We start from the raw sequence: 19,818 nt of genomic DNA on the forward strand, positions 1-19,818 counted from the left end.
ACTCTCTGCCCCACGACCCCCACGTGCATGATACAATTCTGCTGGAAGCCTACTTTTGCCATCTCTGACAGCACTGAATATTGCAAGATGGAGGTTCCTAGGTTGCATCTGGGACTGTGGTGATTGCTGGGGTTATCCTATTGCATAATCCCATGAGTGGCTGTCTGGAAGCACTCACTCACTAAGTTATGGGCCCCTTGCTTGCAAGAGGCTGTGGGTGGGCTATCCCAGGAGTGGGGTTCACACAGTGAAGCAAGTGCAGGACGAGCTCAGGAAGTGAGGAACTAGGGTGACGCAGCTATACACCAGCAAACAATGCAGAAAGAAATGTCACACAGGCATATTTTCACCTCAATATTTGAGGCACATTTTAAGTCACACCAATACGGCCACACATGGGGGACAAATTCCACATCTGCCCCCAGGCTTCCAGGGAGGGACCTGCCACAGGTTCACTGCTGGCCCATTAGAAACAGCATCTGTCCCGGTGTCTCTTCAGGTCTTGCATAGAGACTTGGGGAGGAGGAGGAATAAACCAGGGCCATAAGGTTGCTAATGTGCAGAGTTCTGCAGCACAAGAGGCCTAGGAAACCATGAATGGAAATAACCCAAGCTGCAGGGGTTTGGAGCAGGGCCGCCCCACTCCCACGCATGGGTCTCCTGTTGACTTAGGGCCGCTCTGCACTCTGTCACATGGTGCTGCCAGACCCATTCCCTGCAGCTGCTGACCAGTACTGAGCCAGCCCAGTGACCTCAGAGGCTGGGCGACCTGCGAGCTGCTTCCTGTGGGGACAGACAGAATCTACAGCTAGGCACTACAGGGAGAGGCTTCTGCTTTCCAGGTGGGGAGATGGAGGATAAGGGGTGGGCCTGCCCAGGAACAGCTGTGACATGAGCTGTTTGGGGGCTGAAAAGCCGTTAAATTGTACTCCCCCACCCCCAACTATGAACATATGCAGTTTGGGGAAAGAATGTCCATTTCCCTCCTCAAACTTCACCCATGACCCCCTTGCACTATGGGAAAAGGGCATCAACCGGGGTGTGAGGACAGGGTAGAGCTTTCTCTTGGTGTCTGAGTGATCCTTTGTCTTTATGCTACCCCAGAGGGAGCCAGAAATCAAAAGCTTTACAGGGAAAATGGGACATAGCAGCTCTGTAGTGATATCTGTGCGTGCTTATTCAAACTCTCTGGAATTGTTAATAACTTGTACAGGCCATGGCTTGACCATATTTTGGTTCAGTATTTTGTTATGAAATAGACTTAAGAGACCAATTCATAGAATCATAAAATATTAGGTTTGGAAGGGACCGCAAGAGGTTATCTAGTCCAACCCCCTGCTCGAGCGAGGACCAACCCCAACTAAATCATCCCAGCCAGGGCTTTTTCCAGCTGGGCCTTAAATATCTCAAAGGATGGATATTCCACCACATCCTTAATTAACTTATGCCAGTTCGTCACCGCCCTCCTAGTGAAAAAGCTTCTCCTAATATCTGACCTAGACCTCCCCCACTGCAACTTGACACCATTGCTTCTTGTTCTGCCATCTGCCACCACTGAAAACAGCCTAGCTCCATCCTCCTTGGAACCCACTTTAAGGTAGTTAAATTCCCCCTCACTCTTCTCTTCTGCAGACTAAATAAGCCCAGTTCCCTCAACCTCTCTTCATAAGTCATGTGCCCCAGCCCCACTGGTCTGTAGTTCCCAGATCCGACTTCTTCCTTTTTTTGAAGATGGGCACTATATTTGCATTTTTCCAGTCATCCAGGACCACCCCCGATCACCACGAGTTTCCAAAAATAATGGCCAATGGCTCTGCAATCAAATCAGCCAACTCCCTCAGCACCCTCGATATACTGCATCCAGCCCCATGGACTTGTGAATGTCCAGTTTTTCTAAATTGTCTTGAAGCTGTTCTTCCAGCACTCAGGGCTGCTCACCTCCTTCCCATACTGTGCTGCTCTGTGCAGTAATCTGGGAGATAATCTTGTCTGAGAAGACAGGGACAAAAAAACTTTGAGTCCTTCAGCTTTTTCCACATCATTGGTCACTAGGTTGCCTCCTCCATTCAGTAAGGGACCCACACTTTCCCTCATCGTCTTGTTCCTCGCTTAACTATAGAAACCCTTCTTCTTACCCTTCACGTCCCTTGCTAGCTGCAACTCTAATTGTGCTTTGGCATACTTCAGTATTTACTCCAGTACATACTCAAACATTTTTGCATTTAAGCTGAATGAAGATTTCTCCGTTAGGCCAAGCTGGTCGCCCACCATGTTTGCTATTCTTTCTGCACATCAGGATGATATGTTCCTGCACCCTCAGTAAGGTTTCTTTAAAATACAACTAGCTCTCCTAAACTCTTTTCCCTCTCTTATTAGTCTCCACAGAGATCCTGCCCAGCAATTCACTGATAGTTGGGGTTGGTCCTGTTTTGAGCTGGGTTGGACTAAATGACTTCTTAAGTTCCCTTCCAACCCTAATCTTCTAGATTCTATGACTTTATACATGGCACAGAACCTGCAGTGGTCGAGAGCCTGCTCCTCATGCTGGGTGAAGTTCCAGGGCCCCTACTACACAGCTCACAGCAACGAGTCCTCCCGCCCGGGTTGACAGACTCATGCTCCAAGGACACATGCTACAGCACCAAAAGTAACTGTGTAGACATTCAAGCTCAGGCTCTAGGGCCCACCCTTATCTCCAGGCTTCAGAGCCCAAACCACAATGTCCACACAGCTGTTCTCAGTGCAGTACTGGGAGCCCCAGTCTGCTGACCTGGGCTCGGAGACTTGCTGCTGTGAAAATGGTTTCAGTTTTATTTCTTGAGCTGCCTAGAATCCAAAAAGGGGAGCTATAAAACTGAACTAAATACAGAAACTAACCCCATATGCAGACTGCAGGTGGATGATAGGGTGGATACAGGGGCTATCATGGGAAGGCTGTGGTGAGCATGCCGCAGCATATTGAGGGTAGGTGACCTGGAGTAAAATTAAGCCATTACTGCCAGTAAGCCATCATCCAGGGTGTCGTTGACCTGTTACTGCTGTTTGTTTTAGCTTCTGATGATTCGCTTTGCCAACCTGGAAACATGAGAACAACAGTCGAACCAGAACTCCAGGGCTCATGGAAATGGCAATTAAATATGAATTCCCAGGCACTTTCAGTGACACAGGAAGTTTGCCTGGCCATGGCGGAATACAAAGCTGAGATTACATGCTTTGATTAAGGCCTTGTAATTTAGTTACGGTTTTGTGTGAACTATGTGATTTTGATGTCAGAAATCCGGAGAAGAGGGGTGTGTGGGGTGTATTACATTAGCCAGGAGCCTCTCAGAAGAGTCTCCAATCCACTGGTCTGGCCCACAAAACAATTCAAAGCTGTCTTGTGTTGTCCTGACATGACCAAGTTTCATAAAAAACCCTCGTCAGTTCTGAAATCCCTTCTTCTGGTTTCAAAAGAGAAGACGCCATCTTGTAGATTCGTCAAACTTTCATCTATCTTGCACCACTAGACGCTTCCCTGTAGAGTTTAGTTGGTGTCAGTGTTTAGTGGGCAAAAAAGGGGTATTTTTAGTGTTGAGTTACAAGGGATTTGATGAAAGTCAATGAAGTTCACAGTCAAGAGACATAAAGCCTGGCTGGGTGGTAAATCTTGATATCTTTTTCAGGACAATTCAGGGATGTGATGTGTGGTCATTCTTGCATAAATACATTTGTCATATATGCCTTTTGACCACTTGCTTTGTACATTTGTAACCTATAATTTTTAAAAATGACATTTATAATTAGAGATTTCTTTCAAATGCACATGAACATTTATAACAGTCTTTCAAACATAATATAAAGCAAGGTAGTATAAATGTTTGGAAGCATAGTAGAAGTTGTAAAACTACATTCCACGATCTGTTTAAAAAGAGGGGGACAGCATAGACGTCATATTGCTAGAAACATCTGATTTTAGGCACACACATTAGCAGGACACTGAGTCACTGGTTGAAGTCCGAGGTTTCCTAAAGTGTTTATTTAACTTTCTTAAATCTTCCTTTCATAAAGTATGCAAGTAAAACTGCTCATGTCAGGCAAAGCCTTGGAGATGACAGACAGAAGCATTTATATGACTCCTAGTCAGGGAGCCTGGAAGCAAGCATACTTACATTAAAAAAATTCTCATACACCGAGATACTAGAAGGGTTTGGTGACAAGGCTTGTTTAAATATTTAATAAGTGTTCTCTGCCCCCTTCCTTTTGAAGACTTTTCCTATGATTTTCTTCTTCTTGGTTTATCCCTCTAATGTAAAATAGAAATTATTTGACGAGCCCACATTTTACTCTTTAATTCTAGAAATAAAACACAGCTGAGATCTCACATTATTTAGCCCTGTAAGGAACCCCCATAAAAACACAGAAGAACAAATATAAATATTTGAAATATGAAGATCAGACACTCTCCGTCTCTTTCCTCCCTATACCCCTAATCTGCACATAGACTTGAAAAGAACTGATTCTCTAGACCACAATGGCATATGCCAGGTCTACACTACAAGCAATCCTTGGCACAGATATTCCAGTCAGGAGTGTGAAAAATACCCAGCGTGTAGACACAACTATATCAGCAAAAGGGTCCTTTTGACAGTACAGCTTGTATCATTTGGGGAGGAGATTTACCTATACCAACAAAAGATCTCCTTATGCTGCTATAGGCTGCTTTTCCTTTAGAAGGTTCCCCTGGTACAGCTATGCAAGCAAAGCCTGTCTAGTGAAGCCTATACTAATATGTGGCCTGATCCTGACAGATGGGGACACGTGACCTCCCACTGAGGCCAATAAGAATTGGGGGACTTGGATCAGAGCAATTCCCCACAGTTCTTACCCAGCTTTGTGACCCTTGTTCTGAAAGGTGGTAAAACGTGTTCCTAATTCATACTCGTCACCAACATGATCCCATTGCAGTGACACGACCGACTCCCACTGACCTAAAGAGACAAGCTGTGGGAGGCAACATGGTTTATTGGCCCAATTTCTGTTGGTGAACGAAACGAGCTGTTAAGCTAGCCAGAGTTCTTTTTCAGGACACTGACTTCGTAAGAATTGGGCTGGGCCCTATTTCAGCCAAAAATTGCTGAATGGTATTGAAGTTCAGTGGGATGGACAGAGAATGGGGTAGGAAACCGGTTACTACAGGAACACCATGTCACACACATTGCAAGCCATGAAATCATCTCATTAAAACTGAAATAATCTCATTGTCATTTAGCAGCAGGGCTTAGTGGATAAAGCACTGGACTGGGACGCCAGAGACCTGGGATGAGTTCCTAGCTCAGTCACTGGAGTGCTGGGTGACCTTAGGCAAATCACTTCATCTCTCTACATTCTAGGAGTGAGCAAGTCTAGCCCTCTTGCTAGTGATGGGCAAAGGAGGAAGGACCAGAGCTAAGTATAACTTCCACGAAGGACAGCACAGAGCAGGGAGAGCCCCGGGACTGTACGCTGCACTCCGTACAAAGGAGAAGGAATTCCCAGTGCAGCATCCCCAGACGTTCACTGCATATTAAGTGGAGAGCTTCAAAACTATCAAGGATGCATATCGTGCAGAAAGGAACATCTGCATTCACTCTGCTGTCGTGTTTAGGGTGGTTGGGAACTTCCTGATGGTTTTCCCAGGACTAGACTCGACACAGTGTTCAGCCTAGCAGCTTTTCCCTCTGAACAGGAGATGTACCCTATAGCGAATCTCTTTGGTTTTCACCCCATACACGATGGGATTCATCATGGGAGGAAAGAGGAGGTAGAAATTGGCCAGCAGGATGTGTATGTGAGGGGCAACTTGGTGACCAAACCTCTGAATAATTGCGAAGAGGACCAGTGGGATGTAAAAAATTAAGATGGCACAAAGGTGGGAAATACAAGTGCCAAAAGCTTTCAGTTGCTGTTTCCTGGAGGCCAGGCTTACCACAGTCCTTAGGATCCTGACATACGACAGGGTGATGAATATCAGATCGAGCCCCACAGTGAGGAGAGCTATGATGATCCCATAGATATTATTGAACCCGGTGTTGGCACAGGCCAGCTTCACCACTGCCATGTGCTCACAGAAGCAATGGGAGATGATGTGGGACTGGCAGAAGGGCAGTCTCCTGAGGTGGAAGGGCATAGGGACCACAAGGAGAACAGCCCGGGTCAAAGCAGCCAGCCCCATCTTTGCTATCACTGAGTTTGTCAGGATGGTGACATACCTCAGAGGGTTTAAAATGGCCACGTACTTGTCATAGGCCATGGCAAGCAGCACAGCAGACTCCATGCTTAAGAACGAGTGAAGGAAAAACATCTGCACCAGGCAGGCAGTAAAGCTGATCTCCCTGGAATTGAACCAGAAGATACTCAGTGATTTCGGCATGGTGGTTACGGATATGACCAGGTCAATAACAGCCAGCATGGTGAGGAAATAGTACATGGGCTTGTGGAGGGAGGGCTCTGTCTTGATAACATACAAGAGGGTGCAGTTCCCTAGAAGGGCCACAGTGAACACTGAGCAGAAAGGGATGGAGATCCAGATGTGCATGGCTTCCAGCCCCGGGATGCCATTCAGGAAGAACACTGACGGAACAGAGCCTGCGCTGCTGGAACTTGACAGGTTGTCTTGTCGTGGCATCTTTCACAAATCTTACAGCAGTGTCTGTCCCTTCAATAAAACACAACACATGGAATGAACAGATCCTGTAAATTAGATACATAGTAGGGGCCAGTCAACTCTGGAAGAAGGGGATGCACCTCCTGTTGAGTTCATCAGGAGCCTCTGCTCATGTCAGGGATGAATCTGATGCAAAGTTGTGGAAGTCTGTGGAAATAATTCCATTGACTTCAGTAGGGTTTGGATTCGGGCCTTTTTCTCCAAGTGTTTCCTTTAGAAATTTGCTAATTGTTACACTTGAGAGAGGCAAGAAAAGAGATGGGATTGGCAGCATTCCCTGAAGCTCGACACATACTGCGCCTAAGGGGCTGGTTGTTTGAAAAAGTAAGGTCCCTTCCCCCCTCCCCCCGGGGACTAGCTGATCTCAGTAGTGTTGATATCATTAAAGTATTGCTGGAAGCCAGTCAGGCTGCAGCCTTTTGCTGCAATGGGAAAAGGTTCTGGCAGCAGGGAGGTAGCAACAAACTAAATGGTAGAAATGGCATCTGCTTCAGTGTGCAGAGGGCTATGTAGGGTATACACCTTAAAGTTCTGGCATGCCTATATTTTACTCACCTAAGCAGCATCTCACCATCTACACTGCTATTTATACATGTGCTAGCTGGGCGTGCAGGGTCTGTAGAAGCACCCTCAGTTCCAGGATCAAAGAGGAGAAAATATAATGTATATAATCAATAAATTCTACAACCGAGATTCAGCTAAGATTTTAGACAATATTTTAGTTATTTCTTTAGCTGGGAAAATATTGTCAGCACAGATTTTAGATTTACTTCCAAATCACTGATGAGATTGTTGAATAGCCCCAGGCCTCGTATCATCAACAGAAACTTTCACTAGTGGCAGTATGAGACCCCTAACATAGATTTCCCCAGACCGAAACCGCCCACGATAAGACAGATATACCACTAACAGCCCGTCACGATGCATTTGCACAAGGGGAGAGATTTTTTCAATACTCAGTGGTTCCTTGGTACAGTTTTCTTTTTTGTTTTTGATGGGATTAAATAGTTCACTTCTAATTGACCAACCTCACTCCGCTCTAACTTATGCGGGTGAATATCCAGAATCATTCTGGTTTTACACCAGTACGTCTGAGAGCAGATTTAGCCCTAATCTTTCCATTTGCTTGAAAAATTTCCATTTTAGAAAGATCCTTGATTAATTTGCATACAAACTACCCCAGCTCACCTGAACCCTGTGACTTCCTCACCCTCAGGAAATGCTGCAGTCATCCACAAACTGCATGACTCTCCAATCAGTCGGGATCAACTGGGTGAGAGTATTTATACCTTCTAGTAACACCTTGGCGACTTCACTCCCCTGATGGGAGTTCAGAGACTTAGGTCATTAGAGCTGTACATTTGCAGTGGAGCCTAGGGAGTCACAGCGAGTGATGAATGTAGATTAACCCATGTCTTTCCTCCTGTGTGGGTGTTATTCTCTACATCTACATGAAAACGTGTGGGCCAAATCCTTCCCCCACTGCAACTTGCGTCCTTTTCTTTTTGTTCTGTCATTGGCTCTCACTCAGAACAGCCTAGATATCACTTTTCCAATAGTTGTGGTTAATGTTATTGATACTTAATGCATACTATTATATATATGGTGCTGATAATACATATTATTAATATGATATATATTTATATGCTCAGCAGCATATATACTAGTCAACAGGAAAAAAGGTGATAGCAAAGCAGAGCAAGACTTTTCCCCAAATATTTTAATGACACACATGTACACAGAGAGAGAGGGACAGGCCTCTCTTTCATCTATTTATTGACACTATCAGAAAACGACCTTTGAATACTTTGAAACTCCCCAAATTCTCAGCAGCCCTGGGATGCCACTCAGTGACGGATCAGAGCCTGCGCTGTTGGAAGCTGACCGTTGTCCTGGAGGGGCATCCTTTGCAAGTTTCACAGAAACGTCTCTCCTGGCAATAAAACATAAGAGATGGGGTGACTAGACACTAGTATAAATTATACACATGTGAGATGCCACATTCAGCTCTGGCTCATGGGTTGCAGCTCCCACTGGAAATTGATGCTAAAGTCTGGAGCTGACAGAAAAGTTGATTGGGTGATAAATAATGAGGCGCTCCATCCAGTTAGCTTATCATAAAGAAAATTAATGAATCTCCGGATACAGAGGTGTAAGTGCAAAGTGATAAAATATCAGCTATTGGAAGGCTCCTTAGTCTGGCAGACAATGGCATAGCAGGTTCCAGCAGCTGGAAATTGAAGGTCCTGTCCTCATCCTGCAAACAATGCCTTTTCACCCCTACTTGGTGTAATGCAGCGTACAGGGGAAACTGAGACACATGCAGGACTGAAAAATATTGCAAAATACTCCAACTTCATCACAACAAGACAGTGATCAACTGTTCTTCATGGTCACTGAAAGTAGGACAAAAAGTAATTGGCTTAATCTGCAGCAAGATAGAGATTTAGGTTAGATATTGGGAAAAACTTTCTAACTCTGAGGATAGGTAAGTTCTCAAATAGGCTTCCAATGGAGGTTGTGGAATGCCCTTCACTGGAGATTTTTAAAAAGAGGTGGGACAAACACCTCTCAGGTCTGGTCTAGGTATACCTGGTCCTGCTTAGGTCCACAGGGGACTGGACAAGATGACCTCTCGAGGACCCTTCCAGTCCTGCATTTCTATGGTTCTATGATCTCCCACCTGCAACCAGGCCAAAGGCAGTACTGGTTCTGAGGCTGCTAAGTCAGAGGCCAGCTCTTGCATAGGCTGCAGGCATTAGCTAAGAACTGACAAACCGATAGCTGGAAACCAAACCAGATCACCTGAATGTTGATTTTGTTCAAGGCAGGTATTTGTCTTATAAGTCTGTGTTTAGACTCTATGAAATGGCTTTAAATTGCTGCCTACATGAATCTCACTTCTAATGTCTGTATTCCACACTACAAGGTACAATATATGTGTATTTTATAATGGTAAAAATGCCTGCTCTGATCAGCGGGGAAGAGTGGTTCCCCCCGCCATCCAGGAGGACGATCAAAAATTAAGTGGGCCATCATAGGACAAAAGCTTTGTTAATTGCCTCACCGATCCATAGAGAAGCACATACAGAAGGCCTCACCACATTGGTTGCAATGCTGGAATCGGGAAATCTAAATAGCTGACATGAAGATTTTTCACCTCTCCTGTTTGGACTCTTACAAGGGCTGGAGCTAAAAAACAAAAAAGCAGAGAGCCCTATGGCTGACCTGGGTTAACCCCTAAAAAACATTCAGTTCTGATAGATTACTACATCTCTGTCACCTTCTGAATCATAGACGGAAACTCATTGGTGTGTATATGTTTGCTTGCTTTGGCATTTGGCACAAGGAGATAGGAAAAGTCTCAAAATCAAGATACATTTGTTTCTATGTCTTAATACAAGCTAGGGAAGTACCCTCTCAGACCAGTGCCTGGAATTCTAGTGCCCAAAACAAAGATAAGGAAGGAATGGTGCAAGTTAGGGATTTGGAAAATAATTCATAGGGTTGGATTTAAGTGACATGTAAAGAAATGTGTAACTTGTAAAAGCATATAAATAATATCAGCTGTAATATGTAGCTGTGGGAGTACACCTTCTGTGTAATGTGAATGTAACATTGCTGCCTGGAATGGCTCTTCCGAGACATTTTCCTGTACCATATCAATAAACCTGACGCACACTGGCTATTTGGTCTCATGAGTCTATTTCGTAACAAAATAATGAACCAAAGTGTGGTCAAGCCATTGACTGCACAATGAATCAACAATTCCAGAGACTTTGAACAACCACACACAGATATCACTGCAGCGTGTTATGTCCCCCATCTTACCTGGAAAGCTTTTGATTTCTGGGAGCCTCTGGGGTAGCATAACTACCAACGCTCCTTCAGACTCCACGACTTAGCTCCATAGCAGCTCCCCACACTGGCTGGGGCCCTTTCTCCATAATGCAAATTGGGCATGAGTGGAGTTTGGGGGGGCATGTGGTCATCGTCCCCCAAAATGTTTACAATAATAGCAGGGGGGACCCAATTTAAAGGTTCCGCCACAGCCAAAACAGCTTGAATCATGGCCTCCCCCGGGCTGATCCCCCTTTACCGTCAGTGTCCCCTCTGGAAAATAGTGACCCTTCCCTGCAGCACCCAGCTGTCGCTCCTGCATCTCCCCACGGGGCGCCGCTCGCAGCTCACCCAGCATCTGAGGTCACTGGACTGACTCAGCTCCGGCCAGCTGTCATGCAGGGAGGGGGACCAGCAGCACCGTCTGATGGAGCGTGGATCATGGAGCGTCCCTGAGTCAAGAGAGTGGGGCAGCCCTGTCCTGAGCCCCTGACACCTGGGTGATTTCCGGCCATGATTTCAAAGGCTGCCCTGCCTACCGACCCCTGCGCATTAGCCAGCCTGTGGCCCTGGTTAATTTCCTCCACCCCTCAGGTCCCTGTGCAGGACCCGAACAAACACTGGGGCTGGCTTCCAGCCTTATGGACCAGTGTTGACCCTGCAGCAGGCCCAGCTGTGCAAGTTTTGGGCAGACATGGAATTTGCCCCCTCTGTGCGGCCCTGTTGGCATGGCTAGAGCTGCACCACAAATATAGAAGTCAAACCATGCCTGTGAAGGTGGGCCCCGATTCCTACCCAGAGGGGAAGTGGTAGCAGTTGCAATTGTGTCGTGTTGCTGCTTATTTTCCACCCCAGAGCGGATGGCATGGCTGCAATGGGTGAGTGGGGCTGTCTAGAATGAGGTTTGGGTGGTTCTTCTCGATAAAGGAGACTGTATATATGGAAGATGTAATTATCCATCTCTTTCCCAACCAATGTCCACTTGTCTTCATATTCAAGCTCAAGCAGAACCCTAAACACACAGGGTGATGTCCAGCACATTGTGTGTGCACATTTTGCCACATGCTCATTTAGCACACGTCTTTTCAAGGGGAGGGGGGAAATTTATACCCTTTTTATGGACACGTGTAACATGACCCACACTTTGTTGAAGGTTTGACCCACACCTTTTCATGTAGATTTAGAGATTAAAACCCACACAGAAGGAAAGACATGGGTTAATCTACATTCATCACTTGCTGTGACTCCCTAGGCTCCAAAGCATATTTACCACTATAATTACCCAAGTCTCTGAACTCCCATCAGGGAATTAAAGTCATCAAGGTGTCATTAGAAGGTATAAATACTCTCCCCCAGTTGATCCCGACTGCAGTTTGTGGATGACAGCAGCATTTGCCGAGGGTGAAGAAGACACAGATTAGAGGTGAGCTGGGGTAGTTTGTATTCAAATTAATCAAGAATCCTTCTTCATAGGAGATTTTCTGAAAAATTAGGAAGCTTAAGGACAAGTGCTCTGTCAGTCACAGTGGTGTAAAACTACAAAGATTCTGGATTTACACGCTTATAAGTGAGAGCAGAGTGAGGTTGATCATTTAGACATGAACTATTTAATTTCATCAAACAACAAAAACAATCTGTGCCAAGAAACCTTTGAGTATTAAAAAAATCAGGGGTGTTAGAATTACACACCCAGCTTTAGTTCTCTCCCTTTGTATAAATGCATCATGAGAGGCTATTTGTGTCATTGTGGGAGATTTTGGTCTGGGGGAATATATGTTTGAGGTCTCATACTGCCACCAGAGAAACTTTCTGTTGCTGATATGAGGCTTTGGGTTATTCAACAATCCCATCAGTGATGTAGAAGTTAATCTGAAATGTATGCTGATAATATTTAGTCATGACACAGAGTTCGGCAGAGTGGCAAATAATGATTGGGAGCGGGCAGTCCTATAGAACCATCTCAATCACTTGCTAAACGGGGCTCACTTGAACAACGTTCAAGTTTTAGGACTATTTAGAAAGGCTGGACATGCAGAAGTCCATGGCATATCCACACTTCAAAAAGCTTGTTGACAAAGTGAAAGGGGTTGGGAAAAGGGATTCAAGAATTATTTCACATCTGGATAATGTGGCTGATAGCCAGAGACTAAAGAAGCTAAATCTATTTTGTTTATCCAAAAGAAGGTGAAAGGTGACTTGATCACAGTCTTTAAGTCCACATATGGGAAGAGATTTCTGACTGTAGAAAGTTATTTCATGTCACAGAACAGGCAGAATGAGGTGCAGTGACTGGAGCTGAGACTAGACAGATTCAGACTACAAACAATTTGCCCATTCCTAGAACAAGGCAAACTAACATGTGGAATGACATATCTAGGGATGTGACTGGATTGCCATCACTTGAAGACTAGATGCCTTTCTCAGTGATATGGTATAGTTCAAAAAGAAGTCATGGGTTGCATACAAAAATCACTCGGTGGAATTCTGTAGCTTGTGGTGTTCGGGAGGCCACATTAGATGATCATAAGGGTTCTTTCTTTTCTTAAAATCTATGAATCTATAATTATTTGATCACAATATTTTCCCAGTTGATGAAATAACAAAAATATTTTCTACAGCCCTAGATAAATCTGTGTTGTAGCATCGCGTAATATGTGGGATCAGTAGGTGTACTTGAGCTATGGGCTAAAGGGATAGGAGGTTGGTGGCAAGCTGGCTCTGGAGAGGGATTTGCCTTTGAAACTTAAAGCCATAAAATATGTTAAAATTCAGGGAATTCTAAAACCCCATTTCTTTTCATGCCCTCTCTCTAGTTTAACTATTAGCATGACTTTTAAAGGAAACCCTGGAGAAAAAGGTCCCAATCCAAAGCCTACTGATGTCAATGGAATTATTTCCACAGACTTTCATGGGCTTTGAATGAGATAGCCATAATTTAGGTCTCAGACAGATTCATCACTGACACAAGCAGAGACTCCTGATGAACTCAACAGGAGGTGCATCTCCTTCTTCCAGAGCTGACTGGCCCCTACTATGTATCACATTTACAGAGTCTGTTCATTCTATCTGTTGTATTTTATTGAAAGGACAGACATTGCTGTGAGACTTGCAAAAGATGCCACAACAAGTCAACCTGTCAGGTTCCAACAGCACAGACTCTGATCCGTCAGTGTTCTTCCTGAACGGCATCCCAGGGCTGGAAGCCATGCACCTCTGGATCTCCGTCCCCTTCTGCTCAGTGTTCACTGTGGCCCTTCTAGGAAACTGCACCCTCCTGTATGTGATCAAGACAGAGCCCTCCCTCCAGCAGCCCATGTTCTATTTCCTCGCAATGCTGGCCGTGATCGATTTGGTTTTATCCACAACCACCATGCCAAAAACACTGAGTATCTTCTGGTTTAATTCCAGGGAGATAAGCTTTACTGCCTGCTTGGTGCAGATGTTTTTCCTTCACTCGTTCTCCATCATGGAATCTGCTGTTCTGCTGGCCATGGCCTTTGACAGGTACGTGGCCATCTGCAATCCCCTGAGGTACACCACCATCCTGACCAATTCAGTGATAGCAAAGATTGGGCTGGTAGCTTTGGCCCGTGCCATACTTCTAATGGTCCCTCTACCCTTCCTCCTCAGGACGCTGCCCTTCTGCCGGTCCCATGTCATCGCCCATTGCTACTGCGAACACATGGCAGTGGTGAACCTGGCCTGTGCCAACACCAGGTTCAATAATATCTATGGGATCATCGTAACTCTCTCCATAGTGGGGCTGGATCTCATATTCATTGCCCTGTCGTATGTCAAGATCCTAAGGACTGTGTTAAGCCTGGCATCCAAGGAAGAGCAGCTGAAGGCTTTTGGCACTTGCGTTTCCCACCTTTGTGCCATCTTAGTGGTTTACACCCCAGTGGTTCTCTCCTCAATAGTTCACAGGTTCGGCCACCAAGTCGCCGCTCACATACATATCCTGCTGGCCAATTTCTACCTCCTCTTTCCTCCCATGATGAACCCCATCGTGTATGGGGTCAAAACCAAACAGATTCGTGATCGGGTGCGTCTCCTGTTCCACAGGAAATGCTTCTAGGATGAACAAGAGGGGGCTGCTGAGACATCACGAAGCAGAGGATCCATGAGAGGTTTTGTCATTGACTTAGACTGCAATCTTTTGGGTGCTTTGTGTATCATAGAATCATAGAAGATTAGAGTTGAAAGGGACCTCAGGAGGTATCTAGTCCAACCCCCTGCTCAAAACAGGACTAACCTCAGCTAAATCATCCCAGCAAGGGCTTTGTCAAGCCACAGTGTAAAAACCTCTAAACATGGAGATTCCACCACCTCCCTAGGTAACCCATTCCAGTGCTTCAACACCCTTCTAGTGAAAATCTTTTTCCTAATATCCAACCGAGACCTCCCCCACTACAACTTGAGACCACTTCCCCTCATTCTGTCATCTACTACCATTGAGAACAGCCTAGCTCCATCCTCCCTGAACCCCCTTTCAGATAGTTAAAGGCTGCTATCAAATCCCCACACATTCTTCTCTTCTGCAGACTAAACAAGCCTAGTTCCCTCAGCCTCTCCTCATAAGTCATGTGCCCAAGTCCCCTAATCATTTTTTTTGCCCTCCACTGGACTCTATCCAACTTGTCCACGTTCTTTTTGTAGTGGGGGGCTCACCAATGCCAAATAGAGGGGAATAATCACTTCCCTCAATCTGCTGGCAATGCACCTACTAATGCTGCCCAATATGCTATTAGCCTTCTTGTAACCAGGGTACACTGCTGACTCATATCCAACTTCTTGTCCACTGTAACCCCCAGGTCCTTTTGTGCAGAACTGCTGCCTAGCCTGACGGTCCCCAGTCTGCAGCTGTGCATGGGATTCTTCCGTCCTAAGTGCAGGACTTTGCACTTGACCTTGTTGAACCTCATCAGATTTCTTTTGGCCCAATCCTCCAGTTTGTTTAGGTCCTTCTGTATCCTACCCCTACCTTCCAGGATATCTACCACTCCCCCTAGCTTAGTGTCATCTGCCAACTTGCTGAGGTTGCAATCTACCCTATCCTCCAGATCTTTAATGAAAATATTGAACAAAACTAGCCCCAGGACCCAACCCTTGGGCAATCCACTTGTTACCAGTTGCCAGCTAGACATCGAACCATTGATCACTACTCATTGAGCCCGATGATCTAGCTAGCTCTCTATCCATTTTTTCGTCCATTCATCCAACCCATACATCTTTAATTTGCTAGTAAGAATACTGTGGGAGACTGTATCAAAAGCTTGGCTAAAGTCAAGGTATATCACGTCCACCACTTTCCTCAAATCCACAGAGCCAGTCTACAGAGCCAGTCTGTAGTTTCCTGGGTCCTCTTTCTTCCCACTGTTGAAGATGGGCCCTATATCTGCCTTTTTCCAGTCATCAGGGACCTCCCCAATTGCTGGGATGGGAACTTTACCTCCTATTTAAAGATAGCAATACACAGTCCCCTAAACTAGCTTAGCTCTGTTGGCCAGAAGGTGATCTTGGCCATGACCATGCCCTCATTCTGTCCAGTGTGTGTTGTGCTGGTAGCATGCAGCCACACGCCGGGGTGCCATTCTTGGTACCAGAATAAATGCTGAATGCTGAGCCCTTCCGGCCCAAATGTGCCACAATGGGAACTGCTGGATGCCAACCTTTTGTTTTGGAAATCTGGCCTTAATTGTAGTGTCTGAGCACTGGAGAGTCTATCCGTAGATGTTTTACACCACCATGCAGCAGCACAATGCAACAGGTTGAGCGAGGGGGTGGGAAAAGTTGTATCTGATTCAAAGTGCACTTGGTACCTGAAATCACTCTGGTAAGAATTTGGGGAGTTTCAAAGTATTCCAAGTTCAGTTTCTGATACCGACAATAATTAAATGAAACAGACTCTCTTTGTGTACATGTGTGTATCAATAAAATATTCAGGAAACATTTTGCTAACACATTTGCTATCACCTTTTTTTCTGTTGACATATATATGCTGGCTAGCATATAAATATACATCATATTAATATGTTTTATCTGCATCATATACATACTAGTATGCATTAATTATCAACCTCATTAACCACAACTATTGTAAGAGTGATATAGCCGAAACAGGCATATCCCATAATGCTGTTCACTTATGCTATATATCCCATAACATCGTGCATTTGCTTAACTAAGCATTTGACACAATCAGATAGGAAACTTGTGAAAATAAAGATACATTTTTTCTATGTCTTGTACTAGGGAAGGCCCTTGACAGACCAATACCTGGAATGCCAGTGTCCAAAATATATATAACAAAGGAACAGAAGAAGTTAGGGATGTGTAAAAACCTAATGGGCTGGATTTTAGTAACATGTAAAGAAACGTGTAACTTATAAAATCATATAAATAATACCAACTGAACTTTTTGTTGGGGGAGCACACCTTCTGTGTAAGATGAATGTAATATCACTGCTTGGAACTGCTCTTCTGACACTGGTATCAGATCAAACCTTTTTCCTGTATCAGATTAATAAACTTCATTCAGATTGGTATTTGACTCGGTCAGTGAACTGGTGGTCAGGATCCCTGTGGAGACTAATATGAGAGGGAAAAGAGTTTAGGACAGCTGGTTTTATTTTAAAGGAACCTTATTGAGAGAGCAGGAACATACCATCCTGATGTGCAGAAAGAATAGCAAACATGGCAGGTGACCAGCTTGGCCTAACAGAGAAATCTTCATTCAGCATAATCTTCATTCAGCATAATGTTCGAGTATGTACTCGAGTAAATCCTCAAGTATGCCAAAGCACAATTAGAGTTGCAGCTAGCAAGGGACGTGAAGGGTAACAAGAAGGGTTTCTATAGTTATGCTAGCAACAAAAAGATGAAGGAAAGTGTGGGCCCATTACTGAATGGGGGGAGGCAACCTAGTGACCGATAATGTGGAAAAAGCTGAAGGACTCAAAGCTTTTTTGTCCCTGTCTTCTCAGACAAGATCATCTCCCAGATTACTGCACAGAGCAGCACAGTATGGGAAGGAGGTGAGCAGCCCTGAGTGGTGGAAAAACAGGTTCAGGACAATTTAGAAAAACTGGACATGCACAAGTCCATGAGGTCAGATGCAGTACATCTGAGGGTGCTGAGGGAGTTGGCTGATTTGATTGCAGAGTCATTGGCAATTGTAGGATGGGTGGCCGTCTCTCTCTGTCAGTTCCGGAGGGAGTTCACACCCACTCCTTACCCTGATCCGGCAGGGGTGGCCCAGCCCAGGGCAGAGGAACAGTCTCCTGGCTCGGGCCAGGCAGCCCAAAGGCAATAGCCGAAGTTCCCATGGGCCGCAAATAGTCCAGCACCCCGACAGGGCAGCAAATAGTTCCGAGGCCCCAAGTGGGGCAGCAAATAGTTCCGAGGCCCCAGGCGGGGCAGCACACAGTTCAGAGACCACCGCGGTGGTCAGGGAAGGGGGAGGGGGACGCAGGCCCACCCGAGTCCATTGTGTCCCAGCACAGGTCCCTGGCCGTGGCAGAGGGGTATACCACGGAGTCAGATGGGTTCAAACTGCAACACGCTGACTCCCTGTCTGGTTCTCCAGTCCACAGAACGTGTGGCCCCTCCCCTGGGCTACTTCCTTCCCCCTGTTTCTTGGGTACCTGGTGTGCTGCCATCCAGTCGATCACATCGGGGTAGTCACCCAGGGCAGACTGCAGAACCCCTCAGTATCATCGGGGGGCAGTAGCTAGGGCAGCTCATCGGGGAGGTCGATAGGGGGAAGTTCCTCCAGGTCCAGTCCTGTCATGGCTCACACCTCATCATCGTCCTCTGGCAACTACAAAGGCAGCTCCTCCAAGTCTGATCCCGGTATGGCCACCTCCTCCTCGTCTGTGTCTGGCAGCTCCTCCAGGTCCTGGCCCCTCTGGATCACTGGGTCCGACAGGGTGCTCAAATTCGGGGGTACCTCTGGGCCCCAACCGTGCACCGCTCGTTCGCCGGTGCCCGGGCCCAGGCCTTGGTCTGTTTACCCGGGTACCCAGTCCTGGTCTGCTAGGCCGGGTACCAGGCTGCAGGCTGCTCTGGAGGGTGGGAAGGCACGTCCTTCCACTCTGGTAGCTGGCCACTGAATGAGCTCCTGGGCCACTCTTTTATACTTTCTGTCCTGTCGCCTCGCTTCCAGGTGGGCGGACAGGCAATCTCTGGCTCCACCCTCACGTGCCTGGCCTGTTTCTCCCTGTCAGTTCCAGAGGGAGGCCACACCCACTTACTAAAGCCATTATTTTTGGAAACTCTTGGTGATCGGGGGAGGATGATTGGAAAAAGGCAAATATAGTCCCCATCTTCAAAAAAAGGAAGAAGAGGATCTGGGAACTACAGACCAGTGAGCCTCAGCTCAATCCCTGACAAAGCTATGGAGCAGATCCTGAAGGAATACATTTTAAAGCACTTGGAGGAGATGAAGATGATCGGGGAAATTCAGCATGGATTCACCAAGGGCTCATGGCTGACCAACCTGATGGCCTTCTATGATGAGATGACTGGCTCTTTGGCTGTGAGGAAAGCAGTGGACATGATATACCTTGACTTTAGCAAAGCTTTTGATATGGTCTCCAACATTATTCTTCCCAGGAAGCTAAAGAAGTATGGGTGGGATGAAGGGACTATAAGGTGGATAGAAAACTGGCTAGATCATCAGGCTCAGTGGGTAGTGATCAATTGCTCGATGTCTAGTTGGAGGCCAGTAACAAGAGGAGTGTCCCAGAAGTTGGTGCTGGGACTGGTTTTATTCAACATGTTCATTAATGATCTGGAAGATGGGGTGGATTGCACCCCAGCAAGTTTGCAGATGACACTAAGCTGGGGAAGTGGGATATATGCTAGTGGGTAGGGATAGTATACATAGTGACCTAGACTAATTGGAGGATTGGGCCAAAGGAAATTTTATGAGGGCTAATGGCATATTGGGCAGCATTAGTAGGAGCACTGCCAACAGATGGAGGGAAGTGATTATTCCCCTCTATTTGGCACTGCTCAGGCCACATCTGGAGTATTGTGTCCAGTTTTGGGCCTCCTTACTATAGAAAGGATGTGGACAAATTGAAGAGAATCCAGTGGAGGGCAATTTAAAAGATTTGGGGCTGGGGCACATGACTTATGAGGAGAGGTTAAGGTAACTGGGCTTATTTAGTCTGAAGAAGAGAAGAGTGAGGGGGAATTTGATCGCAGCCTTTAAGTACCTGAAGGGGGGTTCCAAGGAGGATGGACCTAGGCTATTCTCAGTGGTGGCAGATGGCAGAACAAGAAACAAT

At 46.0% G+C, this 19,818-nt stretch overlaps 1 protein-coding gene and 1 pseudogene across 2 annotated transcripts; one reads left to right on the forward strand and one right to left on the reverse strand.

The window, feature by feature from the left end:
• The first annotated feature begins 3,802 nt into the window (after positions 1 to 3,802).
• LOC137152434 (olfactory receptor 52K1-like) lies at positions 3,803 to 14,600 on the forward strand. Of its 2 annotated transcripts, XM_067547017.1 has the most exons (2): positions 3,803 to 3,818; positions 13,678 to 14,600. In XM_067547017.1, the coding sequence occupies exons 1-2, from the start codon at positions 3,803 to 3,805 to the stop codon at positions 14,598 to 14,600; spliced, it is 939 nt and encodes a 312-aa protein (XP_067403118.1). The 2 variants fall into 2 exon arrangements, with proteins under 2 accessions (XP_067403118.1, XP_067403117.1); XM_067547016.1 differs by lacking the exon at positions 3,803 to 3,818 and having other exon boundaries at positions 13,638 to 14,600.
• On the reverse strand, positions 5,715 to 6,643 carry LOC137152435 (olfactory receptor 52K1-like; annotated as a pseudogene).
• Positions 14,601 to 19,818: the final 5,218 nt, after the last annotated feature.

Source organism: Emydura macquarii, unplaced genomic scaffold, assembly GCF_026122565.2.
Source record: "Emydura macquarii macquarii isolate MOO-44397 ecotype Brisbane River unplaced genomic scaffold, CSIRO-AGI_Emac_v2 contig_1226, whole genome shotgun sequence".
Lineage (NCBI taxonomy): Eukaryota > Metazoa > Chordata > Testudines > Chelidae > Emydura > Emydura macquarii.

Bases quoted from the DNA above. Each gene is read 5' to 3' on its own strand.
- LOC137152434 (XM_067547016.1), top strand. From the start codon at position 13,638: ATGCCACAACAAGTCAACCTGTCAGGTTCCAACAGCACAGACTCTGAT.